This window comes from Macrobrachium nipponense, chromosome 2 (assembly GCF_015104395.2).
Source record: "Macrobrachium nipponense isolate FS-2020 chromosome 2, ASM1510439v2, whole genome shotgun sequence".
Taxonomy (NCBI): domain Eukaryota; kingdom Metazoa; phylum Arthropoda; class Malacostraca; order Decapoda; family Palaemonidae; genus Macrobrachium; species Macrobrachium nipponense.
This window is the reverse complement of record NC_087201.1, coordinates 110896689-110913154: the sequence shown is the minus strand read 5'-3', so window position 1 is coordinate 110913154 and position 16466 is coordinate 110896689. Positions and strand designations below refer to the sequence as shown.

Genomic DNA, 16466 nt, shown 5'->3' with positions numbered 1-16466 from the left:
TGGATATCTTCTGAAATCCTCTATGGATGTCTACCAAGGGAAATGGGCCATCTACTGTGGTTGATGTTGTGAAAGGGGTTTCTCTCCAGTCGGAACTACTGTTCAGCAGGCAGCAGATTTTTTAGTCTTCCTTTGCAAAGAGAAGCATCTCTGTCTCGGCAATTATGGGCTACAGAGCCACCCTGGGCTTGGTCCTGTGCCTAAAGGGAATAGATCGCTCTTCTTTTTGGGAGGTATCTTCACTGATGAGAAGCTTTGAAAAATATTGCCCACCCAGGGAACTCAGGCCCCTTGAGCGAGATGTGACTCTTGTCCCTCAGAGCTTGACTCGTGCGCCCTATAACCCTCTACGAGAGTCATGAGACAGGGATCTGACCCTCAAGACTGTAATTCTGCTTGCCCTGGCATCAGTGAAGAGAGTATCCAAACTTCATGCTCTTTCTTATGATGTTAAACACTCGAGGGGATGGGGATCTGTTTTGCTCGAATTTATCCCAGATGTGAGTCCTTTTTTATCTTCCCAGAGGACTTTGTAGGTACAGGCAGTCCCTGGTTATTGGCAGACTTGGTTATCAGCAAACCAGTTTTATGGGGCCATAATGGGCCGAGTTCTGGTCATTGGCACCTAATGAGTTATGGCACCATAAGATACCTAACAGAGGTGCCATAATGGCACTTATGGCGCCGATAATAAGCGCCATTATGCCGCCATAAATCACAGAGTTTCGGTTAATGGCAGTTTCCACTTAACAACACCCCTCTGAGAACTGAAGCCCTGCAGATAACTGGGGACTGCCTGTAATTATTGAGAAGAGATGCTACTAGGTCCAGTTAGAGTCCTGCGGCACTATCTTAAAAAGACTGGGCAACTCAGGCCTGAGTGTCAACGACTTTTTGTTAGCACTGGCAAAACAAAGAAAGACTTGTCCAAGAACACAATATCTCTCTGGCTTCGTGAAACCATCAAAGGGGCATACACACTGTCAAACAAGGATGACTCGATTGCGTTCCATCCCAGAACTCACAAAGTTAGGGCATTGCGTCCTCCCTTGCGTTCAAGAAGAATCAGTTGGTATACAGTGGTACCTCAAGATACGAAAGGCTCAACTTACGAAAAACCTGAGATGTGAAAGTTAATACAAAAAATTTTACGGGTCTACATACGAAAATTGCTCAAGATACAAAAGGTTGTTGCTGTAAAGTCTGAGATTCGCCCGGACCACCGATAACAATTTTGAAACTCGCGCGCCGCCAACTGAGTAGACTCGCCACCATCCTCCTGCTCTCCCATTGGTTCCTGATGCTAGTCACTGCCATGAGATCCTTCTCTCCTATTGGTCAGCATCCCTCCCATCATGCATCTACTACGTAGTGGCGTGCCTCGGCCACTCGGTACCAGCATCGTTATCGTACGCACGCGGTATTTGTTCGTTCTTACGATTTCGTTTATTAACGTAAATTCATTAGTGATTTCGTTGTACGTAGTATACTTTATCGTGTTGTGTGAGAACTTTACTCCATACTTATATGTATGTACAGGCGGTCCCCGGGTTACGACGGGGTTTCCGTTCTTAAGACGCGTCGTAACCCGAAAATCGTCGTAAGCCGGAACGACGTTCTTGAAAACATGTCCACAGGGAAAATTTCACTACTAATTTGCAATTTTTGTACAAGTAACTTACCCAGCAGATATATACTTAGCTATAGACTCGGTCGTCCCGACAGAATTTCAAAACTCGCGGCACACGCGACAGGTAGGTCAGGTGATCCACCATTCACCCGCCGCTGGGTGCGGGGTCTGAACTATTCCCGTTTTTCTAGCCATAATTTCTCTGTCGGTTGAACGGACAACACCTATTGTTCGTTCCTCCATCTTGGATTTCAACTCGTTTGCTGAGAATTTGGATTGGTTTTTTGGTGACGTATTCTGTTTTTTCTCTGGCTTGGCATACGCTTATTGTGGACTGTTTTTCGACTTTGGTTTTGACTACTCTTTCACGATGTCTGACGCTAAGGCTTCACCTATGTTTAGAGTTTGCAGTAGGGAAGACTGTAAGGTTAGGCTGCCTAAATCGGCATTGGATCCGCATAGTATTTGCGCTAAATGCAGGGAGAATGAATGTTCTTTTATTAACACCTGTGTGGAATGCGAGAACCTTACGGAGCTTGAATGGAAGGAATTATCATCATATGTTAGGAAGCTGAGAGAGATAGAGTGAGAAGGCTTCAGCTAGGTCATCTAGTAGATCTTGCTCCTTAGAACAAGAAATTAACTCTCCATCTAACAATTTTCCCTTAGCCTCAGCTGCTTCTCCCTGTTCTGAATCCAAAGATTCTTCGTCAGAGAGGGAAAATGTAAAAGCTTCAATTAAGAAACTTCAAGCTCAGCTACGAGCTCTAAACCAAGGTAAGAGTGGTGATAGTGACTGTGCAGTGTCCCCAGTGCAGTGGAGGGGGCGTCTGACCGGTTCCTCATTGCTCCTAGGCCTAGACCTCTTCCAAACTCCCAGGACCAGGGGAGGAGGAATGTCGAAAGCCGCAGGGAGGATGCAGAACATCCCCAACGGTCAGGCGTCCCTTCGGCAGATCCTGTTGTTAAGTCCCAGGCTGCCTCGGATTGCCGCAGAAAAGGCGTCCTAAAGGAGTGTTTTTCGGCCTCAGACTCTTCCTCTCCTAAACGAGGATGGAGGTTCGGCCTCCCGTTCGCGCCCTTTGAAGAGAGCCTGGAAGGCGCCTAAAGGAGACGCGGCTGACTCCAGCCCAGAGCGTTTTCCCGAGGATTGGCCTTCGGGACCTAAGAAGACTAGACAAGAGGATGCCTCTTCAGGATCCGACCAAGAAGTTTTTGGTTAATCTGCAAGAGCAGTTAGCTTCGCTCGTAGGCTCTTTTGCTAAGGACTCTACAAGGAGGAAGGATGTCTCGCTCCCTGTTAAGAGTTCCGCTAAGCGTCCTTCTTCGTATAGGAGAGAACTCTCACGATCTCCAGGGCGTCTATCGCCTTCGTCGAGAGACTCGTCGGATAGGAGTTGTTCTCCTGAGAGAAGAGCCCTTTCGCCCTATAGGCCTGTTTCTTCCCGAAGCGCCTCTTAGAACCGCAGCGAATCGAGCAGAAGTCTCGATCGGTTTAGGTGCAAGGAAACCGGAAAAACCGATTTAGGTATCAGGATCCCTTGGGTCTTCAGGACAGGAACCAGAACACGGCGCAAAGAGGCAGCAAGACGCAAGAAAGGGCGTCAAGAGACCTCTTAGAACGCAGGATTCAGGACGTCAGGATTCGGCTAGAAGGCAGGAATCAGGACGCTATGAGCCAGGACGCCATGAGTCAGGGCGCCATGAGTCAGGGCGCCAGGAGTCAGGGCGCCAGGAGTCAGGGCGACAGGAGTCAGGGCGTCAGGAGTCAGGGCGCCAGGAGTTAGGACGCCAGAAAACAGGACGCCAGGAGTACGTTAGGCGTCAAGTGTTAGGGCGCCAAGAGCCTGTTAAGCGTCAGGATTCAGGACGCGGGGATCTTTTCAAGCGCCCTGAATCAGGACGCCAGGAGCCTAGCAAGCGCCACGAACCCGACGAACATAGACAACAAGAGTCTAGTAGGCACAAGAGTGTTGCCGACAGACAGGAGCCTCACTCTTCGTATAGGAGTGCTAATGTTCCGCGCTCCCCTTCTCGGGAAAGGAGTTCTTCTCCCGGGAAGAGCCAGATCACTCCAAAACGATCTCCTTCTGTAGATCAGTTGGACCAGGTATCGGAAGACGAAGAGCCTGTAGATGTAGCAGTTTCGGACTACAAGAGACTTTCTCTTTTGCTGCTAAAGGAGTTCGGAGACTCCCTTCATCCTGCGGACCCTCCTTCACCAGGATCGTTGATGTCCAGCACTAAAGCTCTCAAATCGTCTTCCTTCGTTAAGATGCGCCCCGCTCTTTGTATGAAAAAAGGCTTTAAAAACTTTTTCAGAGTGGTTGACTTCCAGAAGGGAAGCGGGCAAGACAGTTTTTTCCTGCCCCCTTCCAAGTTAACAGGCAAACCAGGAAGGTGGTACGAGACAAAGAGCCGATGGGGTTAGGTCTGCCTTCTTCCGCGGATGCGGATTTTGTTTCTTCCTTATGGACTCTGCTAGGAGGAAGTCTTTGCTGTCTGCTAAGGCGACTTGGGGCATGTGTGAGCTGGACCACCTTCTAAAGGGCCTCTTTAAAACCCTAGAAGTCTTCAACTTTATGGACTGGGCTTTAGGAGCTTTAGCAAAGAGAGCTCAGGACACGGACTTTGTTTCCATGGAGGAACTTTCGAGCGTCCTGGCTTGCCTGGACAGAGCGGTCATGGACGGTTCTGTGGAAGTTGCCTCTCTTTTGGTACGGGAGTATTGAAGAAGAGATCTGGTCTTTAGCTCTTTCTTAGCAAGAGCAGTATCACCCTTGCAAAGGACATCTCTTCTTTTTGCTCCTTTATCCTTTATCCCCGCACCTTTTTCCACAAGAGACCGGTTAGAGAGGTTTCGAAATCTCTTACGGAGAAGGCAACTCAAGATCTCTCACGCACTCAGCCAAGAAGTTTAGGCCGGCAGTGCTATAGAGAAGAAAGAGAGACCCTCTTTTGTTCAGCCCTTTCGAGGGGCCTCCTCTTCTAGAGCCCCTCTTAGAGGTAGAAGACCAGAGAGAAAGAGTAGACCATCTAGAAGGTCCTTCGGGAAGTCTAGATGAACAGCAAGTCCTCCAGACGAAAGTAGGCGCCAGGCTACTCCACTTTGCCAAAGTCTGGGCGCAGAAGGGAGCGGACTCCTGGTCCCTCTCTATCCTGAAAAAAGGATACTTGATCCCCTTCAGGGAAAAATCCTCCTTGACGACAACTCCAAGGGAGTTGACCGCAAGATACTCGGATCCGGTCGAAAGCTTGCTATGTTGCAAGCAGTGAACAGATGATTTCCAAGGAAGCTGTAGAACTGGTTCAAGATCTCCAGTCTCCAGGATTCTTCACAATCGGCTATTCCTGGTACCGAAAGCATCGGGGGGATGGAGACCAGTTCTAGACGTCAGTGCCCTGAATTTCTTTGTCTTGAAGAAGAAATTTTCGATGGAGACGTCTTCCTCTGTTCTATCTGCTCTTCGTCCAGGGGACTGGATGGTGTCCCTGGACCTTCAGGATGCGTATTTCCATGTGCCAATTCATCCGGCAGCAAGGAAGTATCTGAGGTTCATGTTCCAAGGGAAAGTGTTCCAGTTCCGAGCGATGTGCTTCGGACTTCGACTGCCCCTCAAGTCTTTACGGACATCATGAAGAATGTAGCTTATTGGCTACATCTGGAAGGGATCAGGATCTCGTTATATCTGGACGATTGGCTAATAAGAGCCCAATCGGAGGAAAAATGTCTGGAGGACCTTTTAGTTACTCTAAAGTTGACAAAGTCCTTAGGACTTTTAGTAAATCACGAGAAATCCATGCTGACTCCCCAGCAAAGTATTGTCTATCTGGGGATTCAGATGGATTCTCGGGATTTTCTAGCGTATCCTTCGCAGGAAAGGAGACAACGCTGCCTAGAAAAGGTGTCAGTCTTCTTAAGGAAAGAACATTGTTCCGCGAGGGAATGGATGAGCTTGCTGGGGACCCTCTCCTCGATGGAACAGTTCGTTTCCTTAGGAAGACTTCACCTACGACCCTTCAATTTTATTTGAAGAAGTGGGATTGGAAGTCCAACAATTGTCTGGGAGAGACTTTTCCAATCTCGAAACGGATCAAGGAGAATATCCGTTGGTGGTTAGATCCACAGAAACTAAGCAAAGGAATCTCCTTCGCTTACAGAACCCTCGCCTAGCGTTTGTTTGCAGACGCCTCAAATTCAGGGTGGGGAGCGACCCTAGGTTCGCAAGAGGTGTCAGGCATTTGGAAGGAGAACAAGTGTCCTGGCACATAAACAAGAAAGAGCTAACAGCCATTCATCTAGCTTTGGTTCATTTCGAGGAACAGGTCTCAGGTCTGGGGATTCAGATTCACTCGGACAACACAACAGCCCTCGCTTATATAAAGAAGCAAGGGGGGACGCATTCCTTTTCCCTGTACGAATCAGCAAAGGATCTGCTGATTTGGGCACAGGAAAGGAAGTATCTCTCTCCTCACAAGGTTTGTTTGTGCAGGGAGAGAAAAATGTCCGGGCAGATCTGTTAAGCAGAAAAGAACAAGTCCTACCCACGGAATGGACTCTTCAATCCTCAGATTTGCCAACAACTTTGGCATCTGTGGGGGAAGGCCCAATATAGACCTGTTCGCGACCAACAAGAATCACAGATTAGAAAACCTATTGCTCCCGATCTCGGATCCTCAAGCAGTAGCAGTAGACAGCTTTCTGCTAGATTGGACGGGCTTGGACGCTTACGCCTTCCTCCTTTCAAGATAGTAGGAGAAGTATTGAGGAAGTTCGCATGCTCGGAAGGAACAAGAATGACCCTCATCGCTCCCTTTTGGCCGGCTCTCGATTGGTTCACAGATGTGCTGGAGTGGTTAGTGGATTTTCCCCTTTTCCAAGATCGCTTCCACTAAGGAACGATCTTCTCAAACAACCCCACTTCGACAGGTTTCACAAAAAAAACCTCCCCGCTCTAAGTCTGACCGCCTTCAGACTGTCGAAGGACTTGTCAGAGCACAAGGGGCTTTTCACGAGAAGTGGCGAAGGCTATTGCAAGAGCCAGAAGAGTCTCCACTTCTAAAGTATATCAGTCGAAGTGGGAGTTGTTTAGAAGATGGTGTAAGGAAAAGAAAATATCCTCTCCCAGTACCTCTGTAACTGAAATCGCAGATTTTCTCCTATATTTGAGAAAAAGACTGTAACCTAGCAGTTTCAACAGTGAAGGGTTACAGAAGTATGCTGGCCTCAGTTTTTCGACATAGAGGAATAGATCTGCAAACAATAAAGATCTTCATGACCTTATAAGGTCTTTTGAGACCACGAAAGGACATGTAATCAAGAAGCCTAGCTGGAACTTGGATGTGGTCCTCAAGTTCCTAATGTCGGAAAAATTTGTACCGTCTCACGCAGCTTCTTTTAGGGACTTAACAAGAAAGTCTTTATTCCTTTTTGCGTTAGCAACAGCCAAGAGAGTGAGCGAGTTGCAAGCTTTGGAAGGTAAAGTGGGGTTTAAGAAAAGATTCAGCGATTTTGCTCCTTCAACCATTTTTTCTAGCGAAAAATGAAAATCCCTCAAAGCCTTGGCCAAGAAGCTTTGAGATAAAAGGAATATCTTCATTAACGGGGAGAGAACTAGAAAGGACTTTGTGTCCAGTCAGGGCACTCAAGTTCTACCTGGAGAAGAAGAAGTTGCTGAAGTACAGAGGAAAGTCTTTGGTGCTCTGTAAGAGATCCGAAAAAGAGCGATTTCTAAGAACGCCCTTACATTCTTCATAAAAGATGTAATAAGGGAAGCTCACCTTAAATGCGAAGAAGAGCATTTCAAGGTTCTCAGAGTGAGAGCTCAATGAAGTGAGAGCCATAGCTACGTCGATGGCATTTCACAAAACATGGTCGCTTCAGGCTCTTATAGAGTCGACATTTTGGAGATGTAATTCGGTGTTCGCCTCGAATTACCTAAGAGATGTTAAAGTTTCGTACGAAAAGTGCTTTGCTCTGGGAGCGTATGTTTCGGCGAATTCAGTGCTGGGAGAAGGGGCTGAGGCTAATCCTTCCTATTTAGTTTAAGGCTTAAATTACTGTTTATTGGTGGTTGTTTTTATTGGTTAATTGTCAGAGGGAATAGGGACCCTCTTACAATTCATAGATTGTAACAAGACTAACATGGTCAGGTGATCGGGATTGGCTTCAGTGCTCTTTGTGATTTGTTTATACCTTAACTCTGTCATGTAAGAGGGCGAGTCTCCATTGATATGACAAAAGGTCAAGGCTCTACCATGTAAGTGGGTCAGCCCCATTGGTACGATCCAGTATAGGCTCTGTCGCGTAAGCGGGGCTAGCCCCCATTGACACGATCAAGAGTTTATTCAACCATAGGTTCATTCCTCGTTGAAACTCTTGAGGCAAGCAGACTCATCGACAGTAGTCATGAAGTCTTCAGCCCAATTAGGTAGGAACTATGGATTATGTTATCCAAGAACATAGGTTGTTTTTTCCCTGTTTTTTAATGTATTTAGTTTAAGTATTATTTTGTTTTTAGCTGTCTCTTGCCCGCCACCAAGGGTGCCGATCAGCTAAGTATATATCTGCTGGGTAAGTACTTGTACAAAAAATGATATTGTTAAGATACAATAAAGTTTTGTACATACTTACCTGGCAGATATATACGATTAATGGCCCACCCAGCCTCCCACCCTCAGGAGACAGGTGGAAGAGAAATTATGGCTTAGAAAACGGGAATACGTTCCAGACCCCGCCACCCAGCGGCGGGAAATGGTGGATCACCTGACCTACCTGTCGCGTGTGCCGCGAGTTTTGAAATTCTGTCGGGACGACCGAGTCTATAGCTAAGTATATATCTGCCAGGTAAGTATGTACAAAACTTTATTGTATCTTAACAATATCATTTTTCTTAGGGCCGTATCTCTAAAATTATCACTAATTTACTTTTTTCATGTGCAACACTGTGTATTCACAAATTACTGTATATTTTCATTAAAATACAAGAGAGAGAGAGAGAGAGAGAGAGAGAGAGAGAGAGAGAGAGAGAGAGAGAGAGAGAGAGAGAGAGAGAGAGAGAAATAACTCCTTATGGTTTCAATAGATTGAAATGAATGTCTGTAGGCAATTTTCCCCCTCCCATAAAATACATATATTTCTCCAGAGAAGAGAGAAAGAGAGGACTGTGCAATTATGTTTGTCTCTTTATCAATTCTTTTGCTGAGAGCGAGAGAGATAAAGGAAGAAATAGAAACACCCAAATGTATGACAAGTATCTTGTGGAGAGAGAGAGAGAGTTGTCCTTACAGTATTTAAAAGAGAGAAATGGAATGATTATTGTATTTAAAAATACTCAGATATGAATTTTGTACTTATAGTATTATTATTGGAAAATATTAATGATAAACTTATTACTACATACACGTCCATGAAAATGATCTCATCTCAGTAAGAGAGAGAGAGAGAGATCACATAAAACCATTAAATTCGTTGACCATTGTATGGCATTGTTAAGCTCTGAGTGTCACTGGAGTTATGAGGTAGGGAAATTGATACAGAAAAAGACGAAGGGAAGAATTTTCTTTTGAAATTAGTTATCGTATTATTACTACTTCTATTATTATTATTATTATTTGAAAATATAATAAACACGTGCATCTACCATAAAAATTCTCTCATCTCAGTAAGAAAGAGGAATTATCCTTACAAGTGAAATGGAAAGGTCATTTTCATCTCTTTAAAATACGACCATTATGATTTTTGTAATTAAAGTTTTATTATTATTATTATTATTAAATAACTAAAATTATCAATAAACATTTTACATACTAGTACCATAAAAATTCTTTCATCTAGGTAAAAGAGAGAGAGAGTTTATCTCTCTCTGTTCTCTCAAAAAATACTTATAACGCTTCCAGCGAAAGAGAGGGAGGGAGTTACCACTATGACCCATTATTATCTTGTTGCAAAAGAGAAAGAGAGAGAGAGAGAGAGAGAGAGTTAACCTTAATTAAAAGTGACATGGATAGATTAGTACGTATTGTATTTCTTTAAAATACTATCACATGAATTTTGTAATTACAATTATTTTTATTATTATTATTATTATTTGAAAGTATTAAAAACAAATAGTACAAGTACATAAAAAATCTCGAGTCTCAGTAAATGAGAGAGAGAGAGAGAGAGAAAGGGGAAAATTTCAGGACCACGTGATTGCAACACTGCAGCTCTTCCCTCAGATTTTCCCCCTCCTGGCTGTCACAGAACTCTATATATCTGACAGTTTTAGTACCTGAATCTGAGAAAAGGTTACTGGAAGTTACTTCAAGAAGACTGGGATTTCCTTCATTCTTCCATAATTTCTTAAATATAAGCTAAAATCTTACTAATTCACTATGGTATTTTCTTTAATGAATTGATATTATTGCTGTATAAATTAATATTAATATTTGAAAATAGTAAATCATTTATTTATCATACTAAAAAACATACATCTTTGTAGTATAGAGAGAGAGAGAGAGAGAGAATTATAGTGATTATTTTCGTTGGAAAATACAAAGAGAGAGAGAGAGAGAGAGAAACTGTGCTAAAATAAAGGATTCTTATCTTATCATAGTATGTGTTTTTTAAAAGCGTCATAAACTCGGAACGTTGTAAGCCGGACCCGTCATAACCCGGGGACCGCCTGTACTACATAACATAATTACGTACAGTATACGTATACGTAGTCATGGGTCCCAAGAAACTTGAAATTCATGGAAAGAAGAGGATACTCTCTTTGGAAACGAAGATGGAGATTATCAAGAAATATGAAGCTGGTATGCTATTGAGTGTGATCGCCAAGGAATACGGCCGAAATCCGTCGACAATAGGCACCATCCTTAAGCAGAAGGATGCCATCAAAGCAGGTACACCTTCCAAGGGCGTCACTATTTTGTCCAGCAAGAGGACCCACGTACACGACGAGATGGAAAGGCTTCTTCTTGTCGGGATAAAAGACAAAGAAATCGCTGGCGATACGATACCGGAGACGGCAATCTCCCACAAGGCCAGCGCTATTTTCGCCGATTTGATTGCCCAGGCCGAAGACGACAGAGGAGAAGGGACATCAACACCAACCCCAGACTTCAAGGCTTCGCATGGGTGGTTCAAGAAATTCCGTAAACGGACTGGCATCCATTCGGTTGTGCGGCATGGGGAGGCTGCCAGCTCGGACACGAAAGCGGCTGAAGCTTTTAAAAAGACGTTCGACGAGATGATGACCAAGGAAGGCTACAGTTCTCAGCAAGTCTTCAACTGTGATGATGACTGGCCTTTTTGGAAAAAAATGCCTCGTCGGACGTACATCACGGAGGAAGAGAGGAAGCTACCCGGGCATAAGCCTATGAAAGACAGGCTTATGCTCGCACTTTGTTCGAACGCCAGTGGGGATTGCAAGGTGAAGCCCCTACTGGTCTATCATTCCGAGACTCCTCGAGCCTTCAAGGCCCACAAAATGCTTAAGGAGAAGCTTCCAGTGATGTGGAGGGCTAATGCGAAAGCCAGGGTAAGTAACGGCTTTTGTCCACGGAGTTGGTAAATCTGTTTCGGCCCGACAGTGAAGAAAATTCTTGGAAGAGAAGCGCCTCCTTCTGAAATGTCTGCTGGTGTTGGACAATGCCCTGCCCTGCTTCACCCTCCTGGCCTTGAGGAAGATATCCTAGCGGAGTATTCCTTCATCAAGGTTCTTTATCTTCCGCCTAACACCACCCCTCTCCTCCAGCCCATGGACCAGCAAGTGATATCGAACTTTAAGAAGCTGTATATGAAACATCTTTTCAAGAGATTTTTCAACATCACCGATACCACAAACCTCACCTTGCGTGAATTTTGGAAGGAGCATTTCGATGTTGTGATATGCATCCGACTCATTGACCAAGCTTGGCAGGAGGTTTCGAGGCGAACCTTGAATTCCTCGTGGAGGAAACTGGCCTGATGCCTTATCCGCCCGAGACTTCGAGGGATTCAACGTTGGGCGAAGCTGATGCTGCAGATTCAGAAACAGTTGACGATCCTGAAACTGTTTCGCAACCAGATCTTGACAGATCGTTGCACTCGGCAAGTCCATGGGGCTGGTCATCGATGAGGACGACATCAACGACTTCTTTGAGGAGCACCAAGAGGAGCTTACGACGGATGACCTGAAGGAGTTGGAGGCCATGCAACATAACGTCGTTCAAGAGGAGTTCTCTAGCAGCGGCGAGGAGGAGGAGGACGACCCTTTGACAACGGCAGAAATTAAGGATGTTCTAGCTGCCTTTCATAAAAGTGCAATCATTTGTAGAAAAAGACACCGAAAAGGCTTAAACAGGTCGTATGCTTGCGCAGTTGATGAGGCTTGCCTGAGTCGCTTCAGGAACATTGTGAAAAGTAGGCAGAAGCAATCTTCCTTGGATAGTTATTTTTTAAAGAGGCCTTTAGTAGGAGTAAGCAAAAGGGAAGATCCAATTGATACTAAAAAACAGAAAGCTGAAAGTGGTGATGAAGTTGAAATTTGTATATGTACGTAAGTATAAAAAAAGTAAAAAAAAATGTAAAAATAAAAAAAGACAAAACAAACTGTATTTTAATTTTTTGTAAAGTCAAGTAGTTTACGTATGTTAATGTGTTTCGTAAAGTTAGTGATACGTACGTATCTGCCGTTTGTCCTCCTCCTCTGTCGCCACTTTCGGAGATAGCCTCTCTCGAAAGGTAAGCTTCCACATTTTACTACATACGTACAGTATTTCTTGTATACCATGTACACTAATACACTTTATTTACAGGTAATTAGCAGTACGTATCAAGTTAGGTATTGAATGGTCCAAATTGTTGTAGTATTTCATTGTTTATAGGTCAATTTAGCTTTATTATGAAATTTACTGTGTTTTTGGAGGGCTTGGAATGAATTAGCCATTTTACATGTAAAAATGTGATCCAAAGATACAAAAACTCATGATACGAAGGCCGCCTCGGAACGGATTAATTTCGTATCTTGAGGTACCACTGTATCAGGTGCTGAGAGCAGGAGTGTGGTAGCGTCAGACGACATTCACCTCCTTCTACCTGAGGTCCTTGGACACTTTTTCTTTGGGTCCTTTTGTGGCTGCTCAACAAGTAGTGTAGCTCATCCAGTTCCCCTAGCAGGGCAGGTAGCATCTGTTCTAGAATGTAGGGTAATAGAAGTGATAGTATGTGTGTGTGTGTCGTATGTGACTGGCCTCTCTCCTTTCTCAATCTTGTACATTCCTCTTGACCGTCATATATTGGACAGACACAGATGCAGGTGATTGATGAGCCTTTCTATTTTTTCATGGTTATGATCTAATAGAAGTAAATTCTACCCTCTCTCTAGCAAGGGGAGAGAGGGACAGACAATAAAAATAACCTATAACTTATCTTAGCTTTATTGTCTCCAACACAATGTTCTTCCTAGACTTTTTGGAGTAATGTTGTTTTCCAACCCATTAGTACTTGAAAATCCCAGAAGTCTGATAGCCGAGCACACATTTGCTCCTCCAATCAGAAGCATGGCACTGATTCCTTTGCTTGGCCTTGGACGACTAGGAAAAAGTCCTAGGTGAGGCAAACCTCCAGTCAATTAGTAAGGCTGCTCATCCTCCCACCAATTAGTAAGTCTTCCTATGTAAAGACTGATGGTTTGTATTTGTGTAGGAATAAATGATAAATTTTAAAAGTAATTTGTATTTTTCCTGCCATAAAAACCTGAGGTCTTTATTTACATAAACTGCCCACCTCTAGCCACCCCTCATTCGTTTACCTGGGCTTATTATAAGGCAAGTGGTTACATGTCTCAGCAAAGGGAGGGGTGGAGGTACCCCTCACCTCTCCCACTGGTAGTGCAACTACCAAACAACTCTGTTTTGTAAAATAGCCTGCTCCAGCTTCCGGTGATGGTAATTCCTATGTAAAAACCTCAGGTTTGTATGTTGGGGAAAATACAAATTACTTTTAAAATTTGTCATTTTTAGACTGGCTCAGCTCACCAATTGTAAGAGGCTCATGATTTACTTGTGTACTTGACTTCAAGGGGGCATGTACTATATCTCTCACATGAAATTGTTTTATATATTTGCTCATTTATATATTCAGGGGTTGCTGTTGGTTTTAGTTCCTATCTTTTATGATAGTATGTTAATTATGCATGTAATTTTGCAAAGAAATATTTTTAAAAAATGCATAAATCCAGAAAAGCTACTGTATCTTTGATCTCTGTAAATTTACTACTTAAATATTTTACAACAAATAGTAAACTCAGAATTTTTTAGTGATTGTAATTCTTATCTATTATGATATTGTGTGAGTTGTAATTATAATTTTACAAAATAGTATAAGATAAAATATTATAAAAAACATGTTAATTTGGGAAAATTTATGATTGTCTAGGGTGCTACATATGTTTATTTAGCCTGTTTGTAGGTTGGGAATGATAGGCAAGTGTAAAAGAGTGTGTATGCAGCGAGCCTATGAATGTAATATATGGGAGGCTATTGTTGACTGAATGATTTTATAATTTTTATAATTTGCACCATATTTTTATTGTAGCTTATTTATTGAACATTGTAATTGATACATCATTAACTCACAGCTTCTTTGCTATAGAATCTTTGATTGTTTGAATTGGTTTCCAGCTGGTGTGAGAAGGTTTTTTCTATTGTTGAGACCTCAGGTTTGTTAGCTATGAAAAATACAAATTGATAAAAAATTTCTCATTTTAAAGTGACATTTATATATCTGCTGATATTTGAGTTTTATAAACATGGAGGACTTTAATGGTTATCTTCTTTTTCAGGTTATTGTGAGCTGTAACTGGAAAATGTACAATTTGTGCAAAGTCACTCACCCACCATTGGGTGTTGAATACTCCCTTTATTGCCATTTCTTTAATCATCGTGAAAAATCTCTTGTTGTAGCTGGAGCAAATATTCTTAGAGTCTTTCGGTTAGTTGCTGATGTCCAAACCAGGTTACATAGGCTCGAAGATAGAACGGAAGGTAAATATGACTTCTGTTTTTACAAAAGTTTTTTCTGGTAGTAATTTTTCTAATGTATTTGCACCTTAGAGAATATGAATAGGTTAGGCTTTTGAAGCATGTTAATAAGGTAGTTAACTCTTGAGTTTCACATAAGTAACTTACTAACTTACCAAGTGATTACACAGCTACAAGTTCCACTTAGATGATATCCTTACGAGACATTATGAAAAATTTTAAAATCATTGATCAAGCTCCAGACCACCACCGCCTGCACCTCCTGGAAGCCCTGCATATTGGTAAGGAGAAGCCCTTGTTTAATACTACACAGGAAACCTTCCTCCTTCCAATGGCTGCCAAGCAACCAGCACTGAGCGCTGTACAGGATGCACAGACCAATCATAATTTAGCAGAAGGTGAGCAGAGTCAACAAGATTCATCCCAGAACTACTCCAGGGCTTGCAGCAACTTCTGCATACGACTAGAAGGCTTCGTCCGAGAAGAAATTCCCCCAGGTAACCAGTCATAAATCGACTCCGGATCCTACCACGCCTACCTCTACTGTAAAAGCTAATCTATCAACGATGCCCATTCAGAATGTCCCTTGCAACGTCCAGATTATGGCCAGGGAGATGGCTGAAACATGTTGACATTAAAGAAACAACTTACTCTGAAAATAGTGTAATAATAAGGAAATCCTGTATTTATGATTTTGCAGCAGAGATCACCATCTACAATCCTGTTGTAGTCTCCGGATACATATATATATTATGATACACCAGAATAAAATATATATATATTTCATATATTTTAGTATTGATAATACCAGACCTTGACATTCAAAGTACCAGAATAACACCATGAATATAGGCCAATTACTTAGCAGTCTCGTGGATTATGAAAGACGAATTATGAGAAAAATATAGAAAATTCTTTATAAGATAAATTCAGTTAACTCTACCATTCTTTTTAACATAAGAAATAATAATAGTAATAATAATAATAACAATAATATAATAATAAAGCACACTGACTCAACCTTTTGACTTTGGCCTCCTATATAATTTTGCTTACTAATGTGGCAGGAATAATGAGTGCCACTTGCACCTATGACGATGTTAAGTGTGCATTGCCTGATGTACCTTATGTTTTTCCTGTGTACCTTAGTACGTAACACTATTTTTAAGATCTCCAGACAGAACAGTACCAAAAGTATTCCTTCCTTCCTACTTGCACTGCTGTACAGAAGTTTGTAACCATCTCACTCTTCCGGACTTTATAACCCTTCTAGGGAGTTCACTGCATGGACTACACTTCTATTTTCCAAACGTTTTTGAAGACATGCAATCATTTACATATAAATTTCCAAATCTCAAGGGTTGAGCTTGCTTCTTGTGCCACAACCACTCTTGTTGCTGTAGTCTTTATAGGGTCACAGAGTTTGGTTGATGTACCTGTAGGTTCCATCAGGGTGACATCATAGTATTGCTAACACTTGTTGAGCAGTTCATTGCATTTTTTTTTTAATTTATTTAGGCAGATGTTTTATGAAACAGCTGCCCTTCCTGATTCCAACCTCCCCATAGAGGCTTGGGGAAAAATAAAAAAGATAATCATTTGCTAAGAATATCAGTGGAAAACTACAAACAAAAAAATTGGGAACAAGTCCACTCCTATGGTAATCTCTCCTGCATACTCTCACATTTTGGTATATAAAATATAATTCTGCAAGGCTTCATATTTATTCCTAAATTCTTCAAAACACTGAAGCCCTCCCTTTCTGACATCCCCTTCAGTCTGTATAATTAATGTTGTCTTATTTTTAGAAGCCAGGCCAAAGAAA

The 16466-nt window shown here is 42.6% G+C and overlaps 1 protein-coding gene across 1 annotated transcript in view; it reads left to right on the top strand.

Moving 5' to 3' along the window:
• Positions 1–16466, top strand: part of LOC135221275 (cleavage and polyadenylation specificity factor subunit 1-like) — a gene marked incomplete at its 3' end in the record, with an annotated part of 70960 nt that overhangs the window by 29471 nt on the left and 25023 nt on the right. Inside the window, 1 exon segment of the mRNA XM_064259088.1 lies at positions 14443–14644. Coding sequence (XP_064115158.1) covers positions 14467–14644 — 178 coding nt within the window.